The sequence below is a fragment of the Silene latifolia genome, chromosome 4 (assembly GCF_048544455.1).
Source record: "Silene latifolia isolate original U9 population chromosome 4, ASM4854445v1, whole genome shotgun sequence".
Classification (NCBI taxonomy): Eukaryota; Viridiplantae; Streptophyta; class Magnoliopsida; order Caryophyllales; family Caryophyllaceae; genus Silene; species Silene latifolia.
In genome coordinates this window covers 67,830,930-67,848,847 of record NC_133529.1, presented here as the reverse complement: position 1 = coordinate 67,848,847, position 17,918 = coordinate 67,830,930, and the positions used below count along the sequence as shown (strand labels likewise).

Genomic DNA, 17,918 nt, shown 5'->3' with positions numbered 1-17,918 from the left:
CGCGCCGCGAGTCAAACCAGTGCCGTCATTTGGCCTGGTTCACCACCACGCATCACCAAACACCCTCTGTTCCCGCCATACCACCACCGCAACCAACAACTATCCCCTGCAAACCCACCACTGTCATGTTCGCCGCCAACCCACAAACCCAGACGCCATGGCACCACCATTTCGACCTCCCCCGAGTCCACGGTGGTGCCACCCCAACATAGTCGTGTAAAAACCCATCTGAAACCGTATAAAAAACCTGTTTGACCACCCCTGTCGACGCCGCCTATTTCAGCCACCACCACCACCTAAAGCCACCATAACCACCACCATTTCACACGTCCCCTACCACTCTACCCATATGCCCCGTCAACAACCACCAGCAACCTCACCAAGACACGCACAACCCCCCTTAAAAACCCGACAGACAAAAGAAAACAGAGAAGGTTGCACTCTTACCTTTTTCCTGCCGCCACTACCGCCACCAGGGCCACCTATGAAGGTCGACAAACACCCTAAGGTCTTCCTTGCTGCACCGCCAATCCCCATGCTCTCTCTCTCTCTCTCTCGTTTTGCGTGAAGATAGAAGTTGGAGTTGATGAAAGGAGGGAGGCGGGTTGAGGTGTGGGTCGTGTGTTGCTAGGGTAAAAATTAGGTTAAACTTAGGTTAGAATATGATGTTGGGTGTTGGGTTAATTGGGTTAAACATGATATTGGGTAAACCCAAATGGGTCGAGGGTAAATGGTTTAGCTCACGTCTCGAATACCATATAAACCCGTCTCAGATAACTTATGCAACAACTCGATTTTACGATATCAACACGACTAAACAATTAACTCGACTCAACTATTATCCCGACATAATTAGTAATATAAAAATACATAATAATTAATATATAAAAAAATATCCGTTTACTCGATTATATAAAATACGGGGTATTACAGTCTTCCCCTCTTAAAATGAACTTTGTCCCGAAGTTCGCTCCCGTACTCAAACCTCAGAAGGGTACACTATATCGTACATACGGACGTCACGCATTTCTAACACAGTTAACACACACTTTTGACACATCAATCAAACATAACAGACACGAAATGTTACATTCTGCCCTCCTAAAAATAAACTTCGTCCCGAAGTTTAACTCATCTTCACTTAACCCAACTAACTACAACTAATAACTACCTGAGAACACAAATGTATAACAACTAAATAATCATCTGAGAACACCGTCGTCTTCCATCTAAATTCCGATCTCGAACTCAAGTAACTCAATAACCATGATCACACTGGACCGTAAACATAACTCGGCACAAAGGCCCCACAACTCAATACTAGTGGTCAATCTCAATCTCAATATCAATAGTTTAACTACACTCTTCTTTTACACATCAACCAACTAACAGAAGTATGAATAAAACATATAGAACTCATTTGCATAGATACCCCACAACGAAACATCTACTTGGTCAAAACTACCATCTACAAAAAAGTGCAACATAAACATTAAGATTTTACAATCCTACCCGACTAGAAACATGGTTACGTCCTCGTAACCTCTTTTCAATTTTCATATACCTATACAACAAAATCATTATCAACCACATGTGACAGGAAAGAATACATGATAGAGATTGCGCATCAACATTAAGGTCGAAACGAGGTTTTATTAAGGAATTAACTGATTGTCAACAAGTAGCATTTATTACTAGCTCATGCTTAACTTAAAAACACAACATCAAACTAAAAGAACAACAAGAAAGGAACCAAGGTTTACACGGTTTCACAATTAAACAAATTTGATGATCAATTATAGACTATGAACGAGCGAGAGCAAAATCAACAAAACAATCTAAGAACTTCTCACATTTGTAAACATATCACAGAAATAGATCTACCACTACTATCTATCACAATCACAGGATCTTATTGACACGTCCATTCAACCCTTTACTCACTCACTGGTTTAGGTCACGAATTAGGTCGATGAATTTAAGCAATCAACAACATACCCATAATTCATACTTTAAATTATAAAAATTGTTTGCACGATATCAATTAAAAACATGTTTCCCAATAAAAGTAACTACATATGATCTATGACAACGACAACATTACTTCCATATCACACCTATGTTTCACATTTTAGCAACCATATCATTCAATTGTGTCCAAAGAACTTAGTATAATTCTTTCTCAAAGAAACAAGAGATATTGTATAAATAGTTTAAACATATACATTTGCCATCATATACTTTGTAGAACACTAGCTATGATAAAAGATTAGCAACTTGAACAACTTCTCTGATTTGCATGATTGAATAATTAGGCAACTCGTAGGCTCAATTAAATGTAACTATAATGACTATCATTTAAACCAATGCATATCATGTGAATCGTCAAAAGAGTTATCCCATTATAATTGCCAACATAGTTATCATGACAATTTTTATTATAATATAATTGATAGTAACGACTCGAGAATATAGATATGCCAATTGTCATGTTATGTCAAACAGTTTCCTTTATATCACACCCATACAATTGCAAGAATCACTTTAGCATTTTATGACAATATAATAACGAACATATTCAATAAGGAATAACAACATTGTTTATTATCATGTTATAGTTTTAGGTCCAATCAAATAATTTAATGTGATGAAGGTAATAAATATAACTATTGGCACACAACTCATATGAAAGACATTAGAACTTAGATGCATCCTACCTGTGTGAACATTTGGACATACTCATTACTATCATCCATGTGTAAACATTTAGACATAATTATTATAATTATTCATGCGAGTATATTAGAACAATCAAATTAATTTTTTTTAACGCCATCAACTTTACCAAGATATGAGAACATAGTTTTATATTTTATATATCCGACCACCATGCAAATATGATGAACATACTAGAGATATTACAACATGCCAAACATACATAAAATATGCAACAACTGGACTCGTATAAAATATTTCACCCTTGATTAAGAATCAATTTAAGCTATCCAATTTTACTCACGCTATCATGCCAACAATGTTATCAACTAGACTTTAATTTTATCGCCTGTTAAGATACATAACTACTGAACATGCGTGCTACTATCATCATATAAAACATTATAAGATCACATTTATAAGGCTCATGAAATAACCAAACAATTATATGAAAACTCACATAGTACGCACATTTACAAGTCATGATTCACGTTGTAACTTTCAAAAATCACAAATAAATAACCGTCCAACGAATACTTGAGTTAGATTACTTTTTATAACATACCGAGAGTTAAAAAAACACAGGGGAAAAATAATTATGTCTAAAGCACAAGAATTTCATTTTTAAAGCATTTTACAACTCAGTTGTTCCAAATAAGTATGTGACGGCAATTGGTTCGAAACTTGGGTCAGTTTGCAAAACGTACCATTTAATATAGAAACATCAAGAATTTTCGTGGCTTAACAATTTGAAAACATATGCGAATATTCTGATCGATGGAGTTGGAATTATGCAAAAATTATCAATACAATTTAAATGAGGATTTTTACAAAATCATTGGTCAAAACATCACTGCACAGGAACTTCCTGACCACAGCCTACTAAAATATTTATTACTCCTAATCCGTATATCATATAAGCATGAAACCAACGCCAAATGAACACTAACTCACGAGGCTATCTCTCACAAAATTTTCATCCATAGGGGATTAACAGAAAATAAATGACAGCAAGATCAATTAGGGAGTAAAATCTAACAAACGTGTTTCAGCACTAGGTCATTCATCTACTATGTTCCAAGCTCTTACAACCACACTATCGATACTAACTCATCCTAACTTAAATCTCACACTGTATACCTTCGTAACATCTACCCCATAGAATCCCGTTGCATCTCGATCTACTCCTTAAATCTAATCACGATTGCTATGACTAGAAACATGCAATTCAATAGTGTTTCTTATTACTATCACAAGACTATACTAGCATGGCTTTGGGATCACATAACCGCATATCACTAGACATAATAGTACTATCAGCACATCATTCAACATCCACCTAGGTAAATATCATAATTTCGTAATTATTTTCACGCTCACGATTACCACATTCCAACACTTCATTGATTATCAATCTGAACACGAAGATTTATTTCTCATTTCCACAACATCATATGATCACATCATCATTCATACAAAATACTTACCGTAACGTTGTCCTGTAGAATGGTTAGAACATATGGGTCTCAAGGTGTACATCCACTCGATTATATTCAAGGTTTTCCTTCTAACTACCCATTCACTCAATTTCTCTCGGGTTACCTGGTTCAAAACGGAGAGGGCAAAAGAGCACGTATTAAGGGCGCCTTCTTAACCGCACTGTGATCTCCTATCGCTTTATTCCCGGGGTTCATTTTACTTGGACACATCCTACGTTCATTGGGTTCATTGGTTTAGGCCTGAGGATCGTTTGCTCTGATACCACTTTGTAACACCCCGGTTTATGAAGGAGCCTTTAGCAAGACATTCCCTAATAAACCGGACTGTTACCATCTCGGTTTCCCGAGGTAGTGAATAACAAAGTACAACAATACCAAAGTACTTTAAATTAAAACTTAACGATTACGTGTTTATTACAAATTATCCAACTAATACTTAATATAAGATAAATACAACCCGCAGCGGAAAATAAATTAAGTGATAAAATCTTCTATGTGGTCTAGACTTCTAGGTAGATTGACCAAGCCCTCACGCATCCCATAGCTCCCAAGTCAGCTAATCTTTAGTACCACAAATCTGCTCCCCATTATGGTTCATCACAGGTGTTCACGAATACACAGGGTCAACCACGAGGTTGAGTAGGGAAAACAATGAAACAATAAATATGATATGCATGCTCCTCCGTCACCTCCATTTCCATCTCAACTCATATCTCATATCTCATATCTCATACCCCGGACAACCCAGCCCATACCGATCCCCTAGACTATATATATCGACCGTAGCCGATCTGCGCACTTTCAGTTGAGGACACCAGGGCAAGTCTGCAGAACCCGCCCTGGCCTTATCACAACATCACATCGTATCCCAACATCGTCACCACCACATCTTCCTCCAACTCCAATGCATATGAAATGCTCAACGATAATTAATGCAATGCAATATGTATATAAATCAACGAACCGATAAATCATTAAGTCATGCCGATTACCCGATGTTGTGATATCATACTCAATACGATAAATTCAGTCAATCACTTCCCGTATATAAATCATAACGTAAGTCAACAACCAGGAATCAAGTCAACACAACTCAACAACGACGATAATAAGACAAGTGTATTTCCCTACCTCAAAGTGCCAGCAAATCCAATTAAGCACTTAAGCAGTCCAGAAAGTAAAGCAATGAATTTGATTATCGATCCTTCACGAATCCGTCACCTAAAACAATTATAATATTTATAATTACTAACTACTAAATATAGAAATCTCCCAAAATGGAAACTTTCCCGATATAGTAACTTTCCACTTTTAACAAACCCGACTCGAAACCCGACTTGAATTATTTAACCGACTAGAATAATTTATTTAAATGATTCGGGATTTAAATTAAATAACTAATATAATAAATAAAGATTAAACGAATTATACGATTTAGAAATACCCGAATCAATCCTTAAACAACTCAAACAATCCCGACTCAAACCCGTCTCTAATTATATTAAATAACTCAGGGATTAAATTGAATAAATTATTTAGAAGACTCGGGAATTGAATTAATTAATTAAGTATACGACCAATTAACGAATTATAACGATTTAAACTATGAAAAACCCGTTTCCAAAACAAACACAACCCGTCATCAACCACGTCCCTTCACACGCACCCCCACACTCCCACGCGCCACCTCACCACCGCGACAACCACCTGACCAAACCCCCACTCTACCCCAGCCACCAACGGCCACCCCCACTCGGGTCGATCGCCCGCCGCGAGTCAAACCCAGGCCGTCATTTGGCCTGGTTCACCACCACGCATCACCAAACACCCTCTGTTCCCGCCATACCACCACCGCAGCCAACAACTATCCCCTGCAAACCCACCACTGTCATGTTCGCCGCCAACCCACAAACCCAGACGCCATGGCACCACCATTTCGACCTCCCCCTAGTCCACGGTGGTGCCACCCCAACATAGTCGTGTAAAAACCCATCTCGAAACCGTATAAAAACCTGTTTGACCACCCCATCGCGACGCCGCCTATCTCAGCCACCACCACCACCTAAAGCCACCATAACCACCACCATTTCACACGTCCCCTACCACTCTACCCATATGCCCCGTCAACAACCACCAAGAACCTCACTAAGACACGCACAACCCCTAAAAACCCGACGGACAAAAAAGAAAACAGAGAAGGTTGCACTCTTACCTTTTCCCGCCGCCACTACCGCCACCAGGGCCACCTATGAAGGTCGACAAACACCCTAAGGTCTTCCTTGCTGCACCGCCAATCCCCATGCTCTCTCTCTCTCTCTCGTTTTGCGTGAAGATAGAAGTTGGAGTTGATGAAAGGAGGGAGGCGGGTTGAGGTGTGGGTCGTGTGTTGCTAGGGTAAAAATTAGGTTAAACTTAGGTTAGAATATGATGTTGGGTGTTGGGTTAATTGGGTTAAACATGATATTGGGTAAACCCAAATGGGTCGAGGGTAAATGGTTTAGCTCACGTCTCGAATACCATATAAACCCGTCTTAGATAACTTATGCAACAACTCGATTTTACGATATCAACACGACTAAACAATTAACTCGACTCAACTATTATCCCGACATAATTAGTAATATAAAAATACATAATAATTAATATATAAAAAAATATCCGTTTACTCGATTATATAAAATACGGGGTATTACAAATGATCCCATCACTCTCTATTGTGATAATAGTGGGACGATCTTCCAAGCTAAAGAGCCAAAGTCTAGTAATAGATCTAGACATGTACTTAGAAAATATCATGTAATTAGAGATTTCATTGAAATAAAGGAAATTGCGATATGTAAGGTTGGGACGGATGACAACATAGCCGATCCGCTTACCAAGCCTTTATCGCAGGCCAAGCATGATGGACATGTTGCGTCCATGGGACTTAAACGTGTACCAAGGTTTTGTTAGATTTTGAAATGAAATAAAAGTGTTGTTTTTGTTCATGTTCATAATCACATCTGTCTTTTATCTTTTCTTTATACATTGTTACATCCAAACGGGTAGTAGTGACAAATTGAACCCCGTTAAAGTGAACACGGATTAACATAGTATTCGCCCATAGTCACTTGTATGAGGTGACGTCTCGAAGTGACTAGAGTGTGATGCGATTGATGGCAAGTTCAAGTGCCATAGAGTCATGTGAGATGACTAGTCGATCACATAGGCAGATCAAGGAACACTTTGTCGGGCCTTATGACCGCTTATAGAGTTCTGGCAAATTTATATAGCTTGGTCGTGGCGAGAGCTACTATAGTATTCTAATGAGTCGATTCTTTTGACTAAAGACTATTCGCCTAAGATGGCACAGGTTCAGATTAACTTTGATTTGTGTTACTACGACCTTCGTAAATGGGGTCAAATGGGCATATTTTGGGTTATGATGGCTGTGGCTAGTCGAAGGGAATGAGTGCGATAGGAATTGTCCACCCCTAGTCAGGGTTATAACAATATCTCAGGGCCACTCGAGGAGTAATGAACTGGAAATGCGTGGCCACGCTCGGAAGATATCTACGGTAGATAAATCCGGTCAATCGGTTATTCTCCAGATCGAGGAAACCACTCTCGATATGATCACTTGCAAGTACGACCTGAAAGACACCTTGCATTGAGTGGGAGATAGTAATAGGACAAGAGAATTGGTGACGCACACTTGTCGAGGACAAGTGGGAGATTGTTGGAATATGTGTCCTCTGACAATAATGTGATCACAATTGTCGATCATGATGATCACATGTTTAAGTCTCATTTTAAAGAATACGATTGGGAAGTAATATTTTACTGTCAACTGGTCCACACATATCGGTAATGATTGGCTGACTAGAGTTTGACATTACTGTCGTGCGACGGTGGTGATCATTTGATCCCCTTAGGTTATACCTAAAGGGTAACACTCTTAATTGAATATTTAATTGATCGTATGACGATACGGGTTAATTAAATTACTTAAAATTGACGGACGATTTTGGAAGTAATATTTACGTATCTCATTATAATTTGATTAAATAAGATACGGTCTAAGTGATCGAATTGTTTTATTACTTAGATGAAATTATTGTTTAAGGAAACAATTGCATTTGAATGAATAATTTATTATAAATACAAGATGTTGTGATTAATAATTGGTAAATTATTTTGGTACAAGTAATTATGAATTACTAAGTCGATTTTGTATATGACGTATTTTTATTAATGCGTTGATTTTTAATATGTTAAAAATACATAACAATTTTATGTGACATGTGACAAATTGACAAATTGACAAAGATAAAATGGAATCCATTTTATCTCTAAATGGACCGAAATAATGGGGTGTATTAGGAAATTATTATGTTAATTAACTTAGTGGTAAACATAATCATATTTGCCTAAAACTAGCCATGCAAACCTACTTGCTCTTGTGAAGACAACCTAGCTCATGCATTGGCCCCTTTACTCCCCCTCTTACCCGGTTTTGTGAGAGGAAATACCATGGATTTTTCCTCTAATTTTTACCTTATACATTACATAAAAATGTTAGAGGATTATTCATTCATACACAACCATCTAAAATAAGAGTTTTAGAGAGATAAATATTCTTCCTTCTTCTCCCTCTCTTAACCGAAATCAGAGAACAAAATAAAGGTTTTTGGGTCAATTTTATTCAAATTAATATTGGGTATTAATCCTTGGGAGGTATTCTACACTTGAATCCTTGTTCATCCATTTTAGGAAGCTCAAGAACAATTGAGTAGGAGAACTCACTTGTGCCCAAATAATCCGAAATCTTCAATGTAAGATGATGATTTCTCCCTTATTCCTTTTATTGTTTGCATGCATAAGATCAACATTTAATTTTATGACTAAATTAATTTAAAACATATATGACTATGTTTTGTAATCAGATATAGATTTCTAACAATTGGTGCATTTAAGCTCTCCCATCCCTAACCTTTTACTCACCGAGTACGGCATGACACTCACACTAGCCCCAAGATCACATAAGGCTTTGTTGATCGTGGTGTCGCCAATGGTACACGGTATTGAGAAGCTTCCCGAATCTTTAAGTTTAGGAGGTGAACTCCCTTGAAGGATTGCACTACTCACCTTAGTGAAGGCGATAGTCTCAAGCTTCCGGATAGACTTCTTCTTTGTAAGGATGTCTTTCATATATTTTGCATAGGCCGGCACGTGATTGTTTAATTCCGTAAAAGGAATCGAGACTTCCAAATTCTTCACAATCTCCATAAATTTTTCAAGTTGGTTATCAAATTTGGGCTTGGCTTGGCGACTTGGAAAAGGAAGCCTAATCACAATGGGCTCTGTCTCCTTGGCCTTATCTTCATTTTTCTTTGAAATTTCTTCTTTTGGTTCTCCATCCTTGGAGTTTTGCACAATTTCTTCTTTGTCACTAGCTTCCACAATTTCATCCTCAACTTGCTTCTTCGGTGCTTCATACCTTGTACCACTTCTCAAGTGAATGGCACTAACCGTTTCATGTCTTGGGGGATTACCTTGAGGTGGTAATTGCCCCTTTTGTCTTTGAGAGCTTGAAGATGCTAGTTGAGTCAATTGGGTTTCCAACATTTTGGTGTGAGCGATGTTGTTGATGGTGATTTCCTTTGCTTGACTATCTTTTTGCATTTGAGTGAAAAACTCTTGTTGATTCTTTTGCATTTGGAGGACCGCTTTTTGAACATCAAAACCTTAGTCATTTCGTTGATTGTATGGAGTTTGATTTTGGTAACCTTGGTTTTGGTTGTAAAAGGGTCTTTGATTTTGGTTTCTCTTGGGAGGTGGGGTGTATGTTGGTTGAGGGTTTTGAACATTTTGGCTTTTGTATGAGAGATTTGGGTGGAATTTGGTGTTTTCATTGTAATAATTGGAGTAAGGGATACCACTCTTGTATGCTTGAAAAGCATTCACTTGTTTATTTGTCCCCCTACATTCACTTTGGTCATGTCCCAAAGTTCCACAATTCTGACATATCCCACTTGGGATTGATGAAGATGCCGTCATGGCATTAACATGATGCTTTGGAGATTTTGAGGCTTCTTCAAGTCTAGCCATAGCTTTTTCAAACTTCAAGCTAATGGTATCAATGTGAGCACTAAGTTGATTACCCAATTGACTAATGGAGTCCACTTCATGCTTTCCTCCTCTAGTAGCCTTTCGAGGTCTACTATATTGTGAGTTATGGACCGCCATTTCCTCAATCTTGTTCCAAGTTTGATTATCGTCAACTTCGGTGAACATTCCATTTGATCCCATGTTGAGAATGTTTCTTGAGTCTTTATAAAGACCGTTCCAAAATTGTTGTACCAAGAACCACTCGCTAAGTCCATGATGAGGACATGAGCGGCAAATTCCTTTGAATCGTTCCAAAGCTTCATACAAGGATTCTTCATCTCTTTGCTTAAAGCCTGTAATTTGAGCTCTTAGCATGTTAGTCTTTTCTGGTGGATAGAACTTTTTGTAGAAAGTTAGAGCCAATTTCTTCCAAGAATCAATTCCGAGAGTAGCCTTATCAAGGCTTTTCAACCATTGTTTGGCGGTGCCAATTAGAGAAAAAGGAAATAAGACCCATCGAATTTGGTCTTGAGTTACACCGGTTTGTGAGATCGCATCACAATAGTCATAAAAAGCCTCCATATGAGAATGAGGGTCTTCACTAGGCATCCCCCCAAATTCGCTTCTTTCGACTAATTGTATAAATGCGGATTTGGCAATAAAATTTCCGGTTAAATGTTGTGGTGTGGGAGTACCATTGGGTAGGTTCTCCTCGGTGGGTATGGAATGTGATGAAAATTTAGGCATTGTGGGTTGATTTTGTGTTGGATTTTGTGTTGGGTTCTCCTCACCTTCTCTTGCAAAAGGGTTGATGAACTCAATATTGTTTGGTTGAATAACCTCACTAATACCTCTCAAAGTTCCTCTAGCAAGTCTTCTATTGGTTGTCAAAGTCCTTTCAATTTCGTGATCAAAGGGTAACAAGTTACCTTGTGATCTTCTAGACATGCAAAATATCAAACAACTTGAAAACAATTAGAACAAACCTTGAGGAGTTTTACTTCCCTAAGGCAAAGAAAGACACAACTAATAACAATATAAGAAAATCTAAATCAAGTTAACACCGTCCCCGGCAACGACGCCATTTTTGGTCGGACTCTCGCGGAGGTTTAGTTTTCGGTACTTGTCGTTAGGAGCACCTAGACCAAAACACAATTTATAACTTCACAAAAAAACTCTACAATTAGTAAAGAGGCAAGTAAAGGTCGGATCCCAAGGGACGGGAATTGAGATGAGAATTTCTATTGCAACTAGTGGTGTCTAAGGGTGTCACAATTTGGGGTCTGAAGTAGAAGATCACTAAACTAAATAGCAATGAAAGTAAACAAGCAAGATGATTAAAAAGGGATGTAAACAATTGATAAAAGGCACTAGGGTGTCATGGGGTCATAGGGGATTCATGGGAATTGATCATACAAACATATTATCAAATTATAAGCAAGCAATTATTGTTGTGATGGATCGAGTTGGTTTATATCTTACAATCCTAGGAAAGTTTGGGTCCCGGAGCCGAATCGATTAGATTGTACAACATCTACAAGTCGACTTAATCTTCCCTACTCAACAACATGCATGGTCTAATGAGACTCGAGTTGGTTTATGTCTTACAAGTCTCATTGAAAAGATAGGTGATGGGTAAAAAATGCAAGGATTCATAGGCTCGCATTTCATCAAACATAACATGTGCATGAGTTGAGATTCACAACAAGCAAGCAAATAAACTATGAAAACATATTAATTTAAGCATGAATCATCCCCCATGTTGGTTTCCCCTAATTACCCATTAACCCTAGCTAAGGAACTACTCACTCATTATCATGTTGAACATGCTAGCAAGGTTGTCAATCATACCAACAAAGTGAAACATGATGAATAAATAAAGATAATTAGCAATAATTAAAAAGGGATTAAGAGGATTATAACTACTAATGATTCCAATAATAAACCAAAGAATAAAAGTAGTACTTGATGCTTGATTGGAAAGTTGTCAATCTCCCAATAATAACCCAAATAATCTTCAATTACCCAAAATAAAGGATGAACAAGAGAGAGATTAAGGAAATAAAACTTGTATTAAAACTTGATTAAATGTTGATTACAATATTAAAGAGAGATTTGGTTGATATTAACTACACTAAAGATTGCTAAGAAGAACATGCTCTTCTAATTAGACTAATGGGGTATTTATAGTGGGGATTAGGTACATAAATTAGGGTTAACTAAGGGCTTAAATGACGATTAAGACCCTAGTTGAGGAATCGCCGGTCTCGAGGGAGACTCCGGTCTTTAGAAAAAGATGCGCATCCTTCCTTGAAGCTTATAGTAGACGAACTAGTACTGTATGGGAATCCGGGTGTCTTAGGCACGGGACGGGCGGATTTAGGTGCTTCTGGACGGGCGTCTTGTGGAGGAAGACGCTCGGATTGGTGGTGTTTTGGACGGGCGTCTTGTGGAGGAAGACGCTCGGATTATGGGTGATGGACGGGCGTCTTCAGGGCAATCCGCACGGATTGTCAAACAGTTTCGTTCCTTCTTCATTTCTTCCTTTTTCTTCATAAAATCCTTGAGGATTTCCTCGGGGATGCAAGGATCTTTTCTCATCATTGCCCATCTACTATAGTATGTACAAAGGCCTTCTAGTCTTGTCTCTCCTTGATGGTTGGTCATTGAATTCAATCAATTTAGCCTCATTTTGCCATGGAAATGCAAGGTTTGCACTCCTTTCCTACCAAGGACACAAAACCTCAAAGAATATGCAAAACAAATGACTAAAGACAATAAATGACCCAAATATGCACTAAAAAGCATGGGAACAAGGCTAATTCGGGGACTAAATATGCGCTAATTATGGTCACATCAACGTGCAAGGATGACAAGAATAGACGACTCTAAAAACGAGTTTTATTTTCCCGAAGGCGACACCTTAAGACAAGAAAAACAAAGCACGATAACCAGAGTCTTACAATTCTCGTATAATCATCACTCAATGTAACAACGTCTTGTAACATCCTTCCGTCATATCCCCATAATACCTCAAGACCAACAAATCTGTATATAATTGCCCTTCACAAAACTATATTCCTCATTTCATCAACTGATCTCAAAACCTTTAACTCTCAATATCTTCAACACTCAAGATATCCAACTCTCGTGTCCTTCCACTCTCAAGAACCTCATGTAATCACACTTAACGAATCCATCCATAGCAATCTCTATATCCTCAAAATATGACCACCACGATATATTATAATCATCGTCAAAATGGTTGTTCACTAAGTCAACTCGAGAGCACTTTAACATTAAAATTGATACGTGCATTTTGTATAGTCTTTTTAGCCTATTTTAGCACGTATTTCCATGTACTTTTGTACTGTTTATATCGCATTATGCCCCGAATTGGCTACTTTGGTTCGTTTTGTCCGTTTTGTAGGAATGAACGTGAAATAGTGGAATCGTACCATTTTCGTCCTACTTTGCATGCATTTTGAGGAGACGGGATTTTTTAGAGCGAGATCTTGCATTGGGATGCGTGAAGGAACGGTCTACGAAGCAGTCGGCTACGAGTTGGAGCTGTTTTAGAGGAAGAATACTCGATCGAGCCCTTTTATTGGTCGATCGAGTGGTTTTTGTGCCTGAGTTGGTCGATCGAGTGGTTTGTTTTACTCGATCGACAGTGCTGGAATTGGAGGTTACTCGTTCGAGCTCTATTTCTACTCGATCGAGTAGATTTCTTGAAGAAGTACTCGATCGAGCTGTTTCAAACTGCTCGATCGAGTGGTTTGGTCTTTAATGGGCTTTAATTAGTCCGTGAACTTATTCTTAGCTTATGGACTTGGCTTATTTCTATTTAAACGCACAATAATTAGGTCATTAGGATCTTATCATTGATTATTCATTTTTTACCAATTACGTTTACTGCTTTACACTTTCTTCTCTAAAAAACTCTGTACTGTAACTTTTGCTTTCGGATTATTTCTCGCTCGGATTTAGTTGTTCTTTACGCCGGATTCTTGCGATTGTAATCTATCTCTCTTCTTTATTCTTAATCTTTCATTTATTTACTTTAATTACTTATTTTGTTCTCTTTAATTTCTGCCCTAAGTCTTTTATGCACATTTATTATTGTTTTATCATGTTTAATATTAGTTATTTCATTGTTATTAGTCTTGAAAATATTTATAGCATGAGTAGCTAAATCATTTCATGTTAGGATTAGAGGATCTACGGTAGAAATCTGACGATGTAGTGAATAGGTTAGATGAATTATTTGTGAGACTCTGTCCTCATAGCAATATAACTGTATTTACCGACTTAGTTGAGTGCACGCTTCTGAGTTACCCTTTAATCTGGTTAAATTTAATCCTGGATCGGAAGATTGGACTGAATAGACCTGCTATGAAAAGTAGACTACCCTGACGAGGACGGAAGTTAAGTTAGTGGGAATCTAGGATAGAAAGTGGACCGGAAGGACCTTTCCATATTCGTCTCACAGTAATTTATCTAGACTATTTGCAGTTGAGTCACTGGACTACCGTAGTGAACTGAAGTCCTGACATGTCCCTTCTTTATTGATAGTTTATCTCTATTTTCTGCCTTCACTGCTATTTCCTTGCTTCTCTTTCTTTTACACCTTTTAGTTTAGAAAATCAATTATAAACCCTCCATTTTGTGACCAAATAGACGGACTCTTTACAGATATCTTGCCTCCCTGAGGAGATCGACCTGACTTCCCTAGCTATATAGTTAGTTTAGTTAGTTATTTTTGATAGGTATACAACTGCCCTGTCAAATTTTGGCGTCGTTGCCGGGGAGGCAATTGCCCTATCTGTTTTTGTTTCGTTTATTTTATCCGTCTCAGGGAATTCTTATTCCTTGAGACAGTTCTTATTTATTTTCTTTCAGTGTTGTGTATGCCCAGGTCAAACAGGTTGGAGCTAATTTCAGCTGATTCTGAGCCAGAGAGACTGTTCAGGCATAGACTCCGTCTGCAAAGAGAATCACGAAAGGAAGACTTGAGTACTTTCGAACCCGAGCTTCAGCATTTCCTATTTACAGAAGATCAATCTTTAGTAGAAGATAATCTCAGTTCTGTAAACCAACCAGTAAAGATGCCGAATATTGCAAGTCATTTGGAGCCTAAAGCATCATCTATTCCTAAGGGTTTCAATCTCCAGACTGAGGATGGGAATACATTTGACATCCGTCCTTCCTATATCAATCTGGTAGAGAGAAATCTCTTTAGAGGTGTGGCAGGTGAAGACCCGAGGTAGCATATGGAGGTCTTTATGGACTACTGTTCTACTATCCCCGCCACAAAGGGGGTAACTCAAGACAAGATTAAGGAGGTGCTGTTTCCTTTTTCTTTGACTGACTCAGTCAGGGAGTGGCTGACTGACTTGGACCGTACGGCCGCAGGGATCACCGACTGGGAGACTCTTGCTCTTGCCTTTTTATAAGAGATATTTCCCTCCGCAGCGCACCAATCAGCTGAGGGCCAAGATCACTAGTTTCAAGCAGGCACCGGATGAAACTTTCTATGAAGCTTGGTGCCGGTTCAAGAGGTTGGTGAGGTCTCTTCCTCACCATGGTTTTGATCCGTGGTTTCTGTCCAATCAGTTCTACAATGGGTTGTACGATGACCACAGAGCTATACTTGACGCATCATCCAACGGAAGATTCCAAAAGAATACTGATGATGATAAGGGGTGGGCCATTATTGAGGAAATGGCGACCCATTGTGCTGAGTATGGGAACCCGAGGGACGGTATTCGAACAGTTCACGCAGTCGATAAGGCAGTTGTGGCTCAGCTGGAAGCCATGAATGCCCGTTTAGATAAATTGGAGTTGCATTCTGCTGGGGAGCCTCAGACGGTCCATTTGCTTACTAGAGGGGAGACCGTCACATGTCATAGGTGTGGGAGCAACGACGGTCATACTGCTATTGATTGTCTTACAGAGAAGGAACAGGTCCTTGCTTTTCAACAATACAAGCAAGGAGGGGGTTCCTATTATAATAACCAAGGGGCAGTCCATCCCAATTTGAGGTGGACAAGTCAAAATGTGCTCAATCCTACCCCTCCTCCACAGCAGCAGCAACCATATGTCCCTCCTCATAAGGCTCAACAAGGCTTTCAAAAGCCTCCTTCCTTTCCTACACCTAATCACGGTGCATCATCTTCTGGTGGGGTAAGTGAGCTATCTGAGTTGAAGACGATGTTGCAGTCTTTGACAAAGCAGTGGCAGCTAAGTGACCAACAAAAAGATGCGTCTATCAAGTCACTTGAAACTCAAGTTGCCCAATTAGCCGCGAACCAGTCCACGAGGAAATCGGGTCATTTACCGTCACAAGCTGATAAGAATCCACACGAGACGGTGAATTTAATAAATCTGAGAAGCGGTCGTTTATATGAGGGACCGGAATTGTTGAAATCAGACCCGAGGAAAGTAATTACTGCTGATGAACAGTGTACTATTGATGAAAAAGAGATGACGACAAAGAAGATACTCGATCGATTGGTTTCAGGTGGTCGATCGAGTGAAAAAGATGAAGAAAGGAATCGATCGAGTGGAATTTCTTCTCGATCGAGTGACCAGGAAAAAGAACAGCTCGATCGAGTAAAACAAACAGGTCGATCGAGTGATTTTATTGAGGATTCTGCTCGATTGATTGATATTTTTCGTCGATCGAGTGATGCTGATAAAGAAGAACTCGATCGAGAGCCTGCTAGTGCTCGATCGAGTGAAATATCGCCTAAAAGACCCCGTTCGAGAGGACAGAAGTCTCGATCGAAGGATAAAGAGCTTGATCCAGCTGATACGTTGGAAGAGAGGAACAAGGGGCTTGAAATACCCATTACGGTGCCCTTCCCGAGGCGACTACAGAACACAAAGGCTAATCAACAGTTCGGTAAATTTGCCGAACTACCGAAAAGCTTGCAAGTCACCGTTCCGTTCGCCGAATTGCTGACACAGGTACCCTCTTACCTTAAATTTATGAAAGAAATTTTATCACGTAAGAGGCACATTAATGATCATGAGATGGTAGCTTTGACCGAGGTAAGGACGGCCCTAGTTCAGAATAAGTTACCTCCCAAACAGTCAGACCCGGGTAGTTTCTCGATTCCGTGTCATATTGGTACCCACTTAATTGATAATGCGTTATGCGATCTTGGCGCTAGCGTGAGTGTCTTACCGATGTCTCTTGCTAAGAGACTTGGGTTGACCAAGTTTAATTGCACAAATATGACTGTTCAGATGGCCGATCGTATTATATCACGGCCGTTAGGTGTCATAGAATACATACCTGTTAAGATCGGGAGATTCTTTATTCCCGTCGATTTCGTTGTACTTGACATCCCCGAGGACACACATACCCCTATCACTTTAGGGAGACCATTTTTATGCACTGCCCGTGCAGTGATAGACGTCGGGGGCAAGACATTGACTTTTCAGGTTGGGGACGAGGAATTGATATTCCATCAGTCTAAGTCCCGAAGGGCTCCCATGCAAGCTCAGCCTTGCAATGCCCTCTCTTCTACTGACCCTCCTATTGACACTCCAAATGAAAATTTGGAATATTGTGCTGCTATCGTGACCCCTCCGCCTCAGATTGAG

The 17,918-nt window shown here is 39.2% G+C and overlaps 1 protein-coding gene and 2 non-coding genes across 3 annotated transcripts in view; 1 reads left to right on the top strand and 2 right to left on the bottom strand.

Moving 5' to 3' along the window:
• LOC141651611 (uncharacterized) overlaps positions 1 to 6,515 on the bottom strand; it is a 70,758-nt gene extending 64,243 nt beyond the window's left edge. Inside the window, exon 1 of the mRNA XM_074459315.1 lies at positions 6,427 to 6,515. Within this exon, the coding sequence (XP_074315416.1) occupies positions 6,427 to 6,515 (89 nt within the window). The remainder of the gene's footprint in view (positions 1 to 6,426) is intronic.
• Positions 6,516 to 10,572: 4,057 nt separating this feature from the next.
• LOC141654322 (small nucleolar RNA R71) lies at positions 10,573 to 10,679 on the top strand. The gene has a single exon (XR_012547883.1). It is a non-coding gene; the product is annotated as a small nucleolar RNA R71 (small nucleolar RNA).
• A 5,110-nt stretch (positions 10,680 to 15,789) lies between these two features.
• Positions 15,790 to 15,895, bottom strand: LOC141654009 (small nucleolar RNA R71). Its single transcript, XR_012547592.1, has one exon. It is a non-coding gene; the product is annotated as a small nucleolar RNA R71 (small nucleolar RNA).
• Positions 15,896 to 17,918: the final 2,023 nt, after the last annotated feature.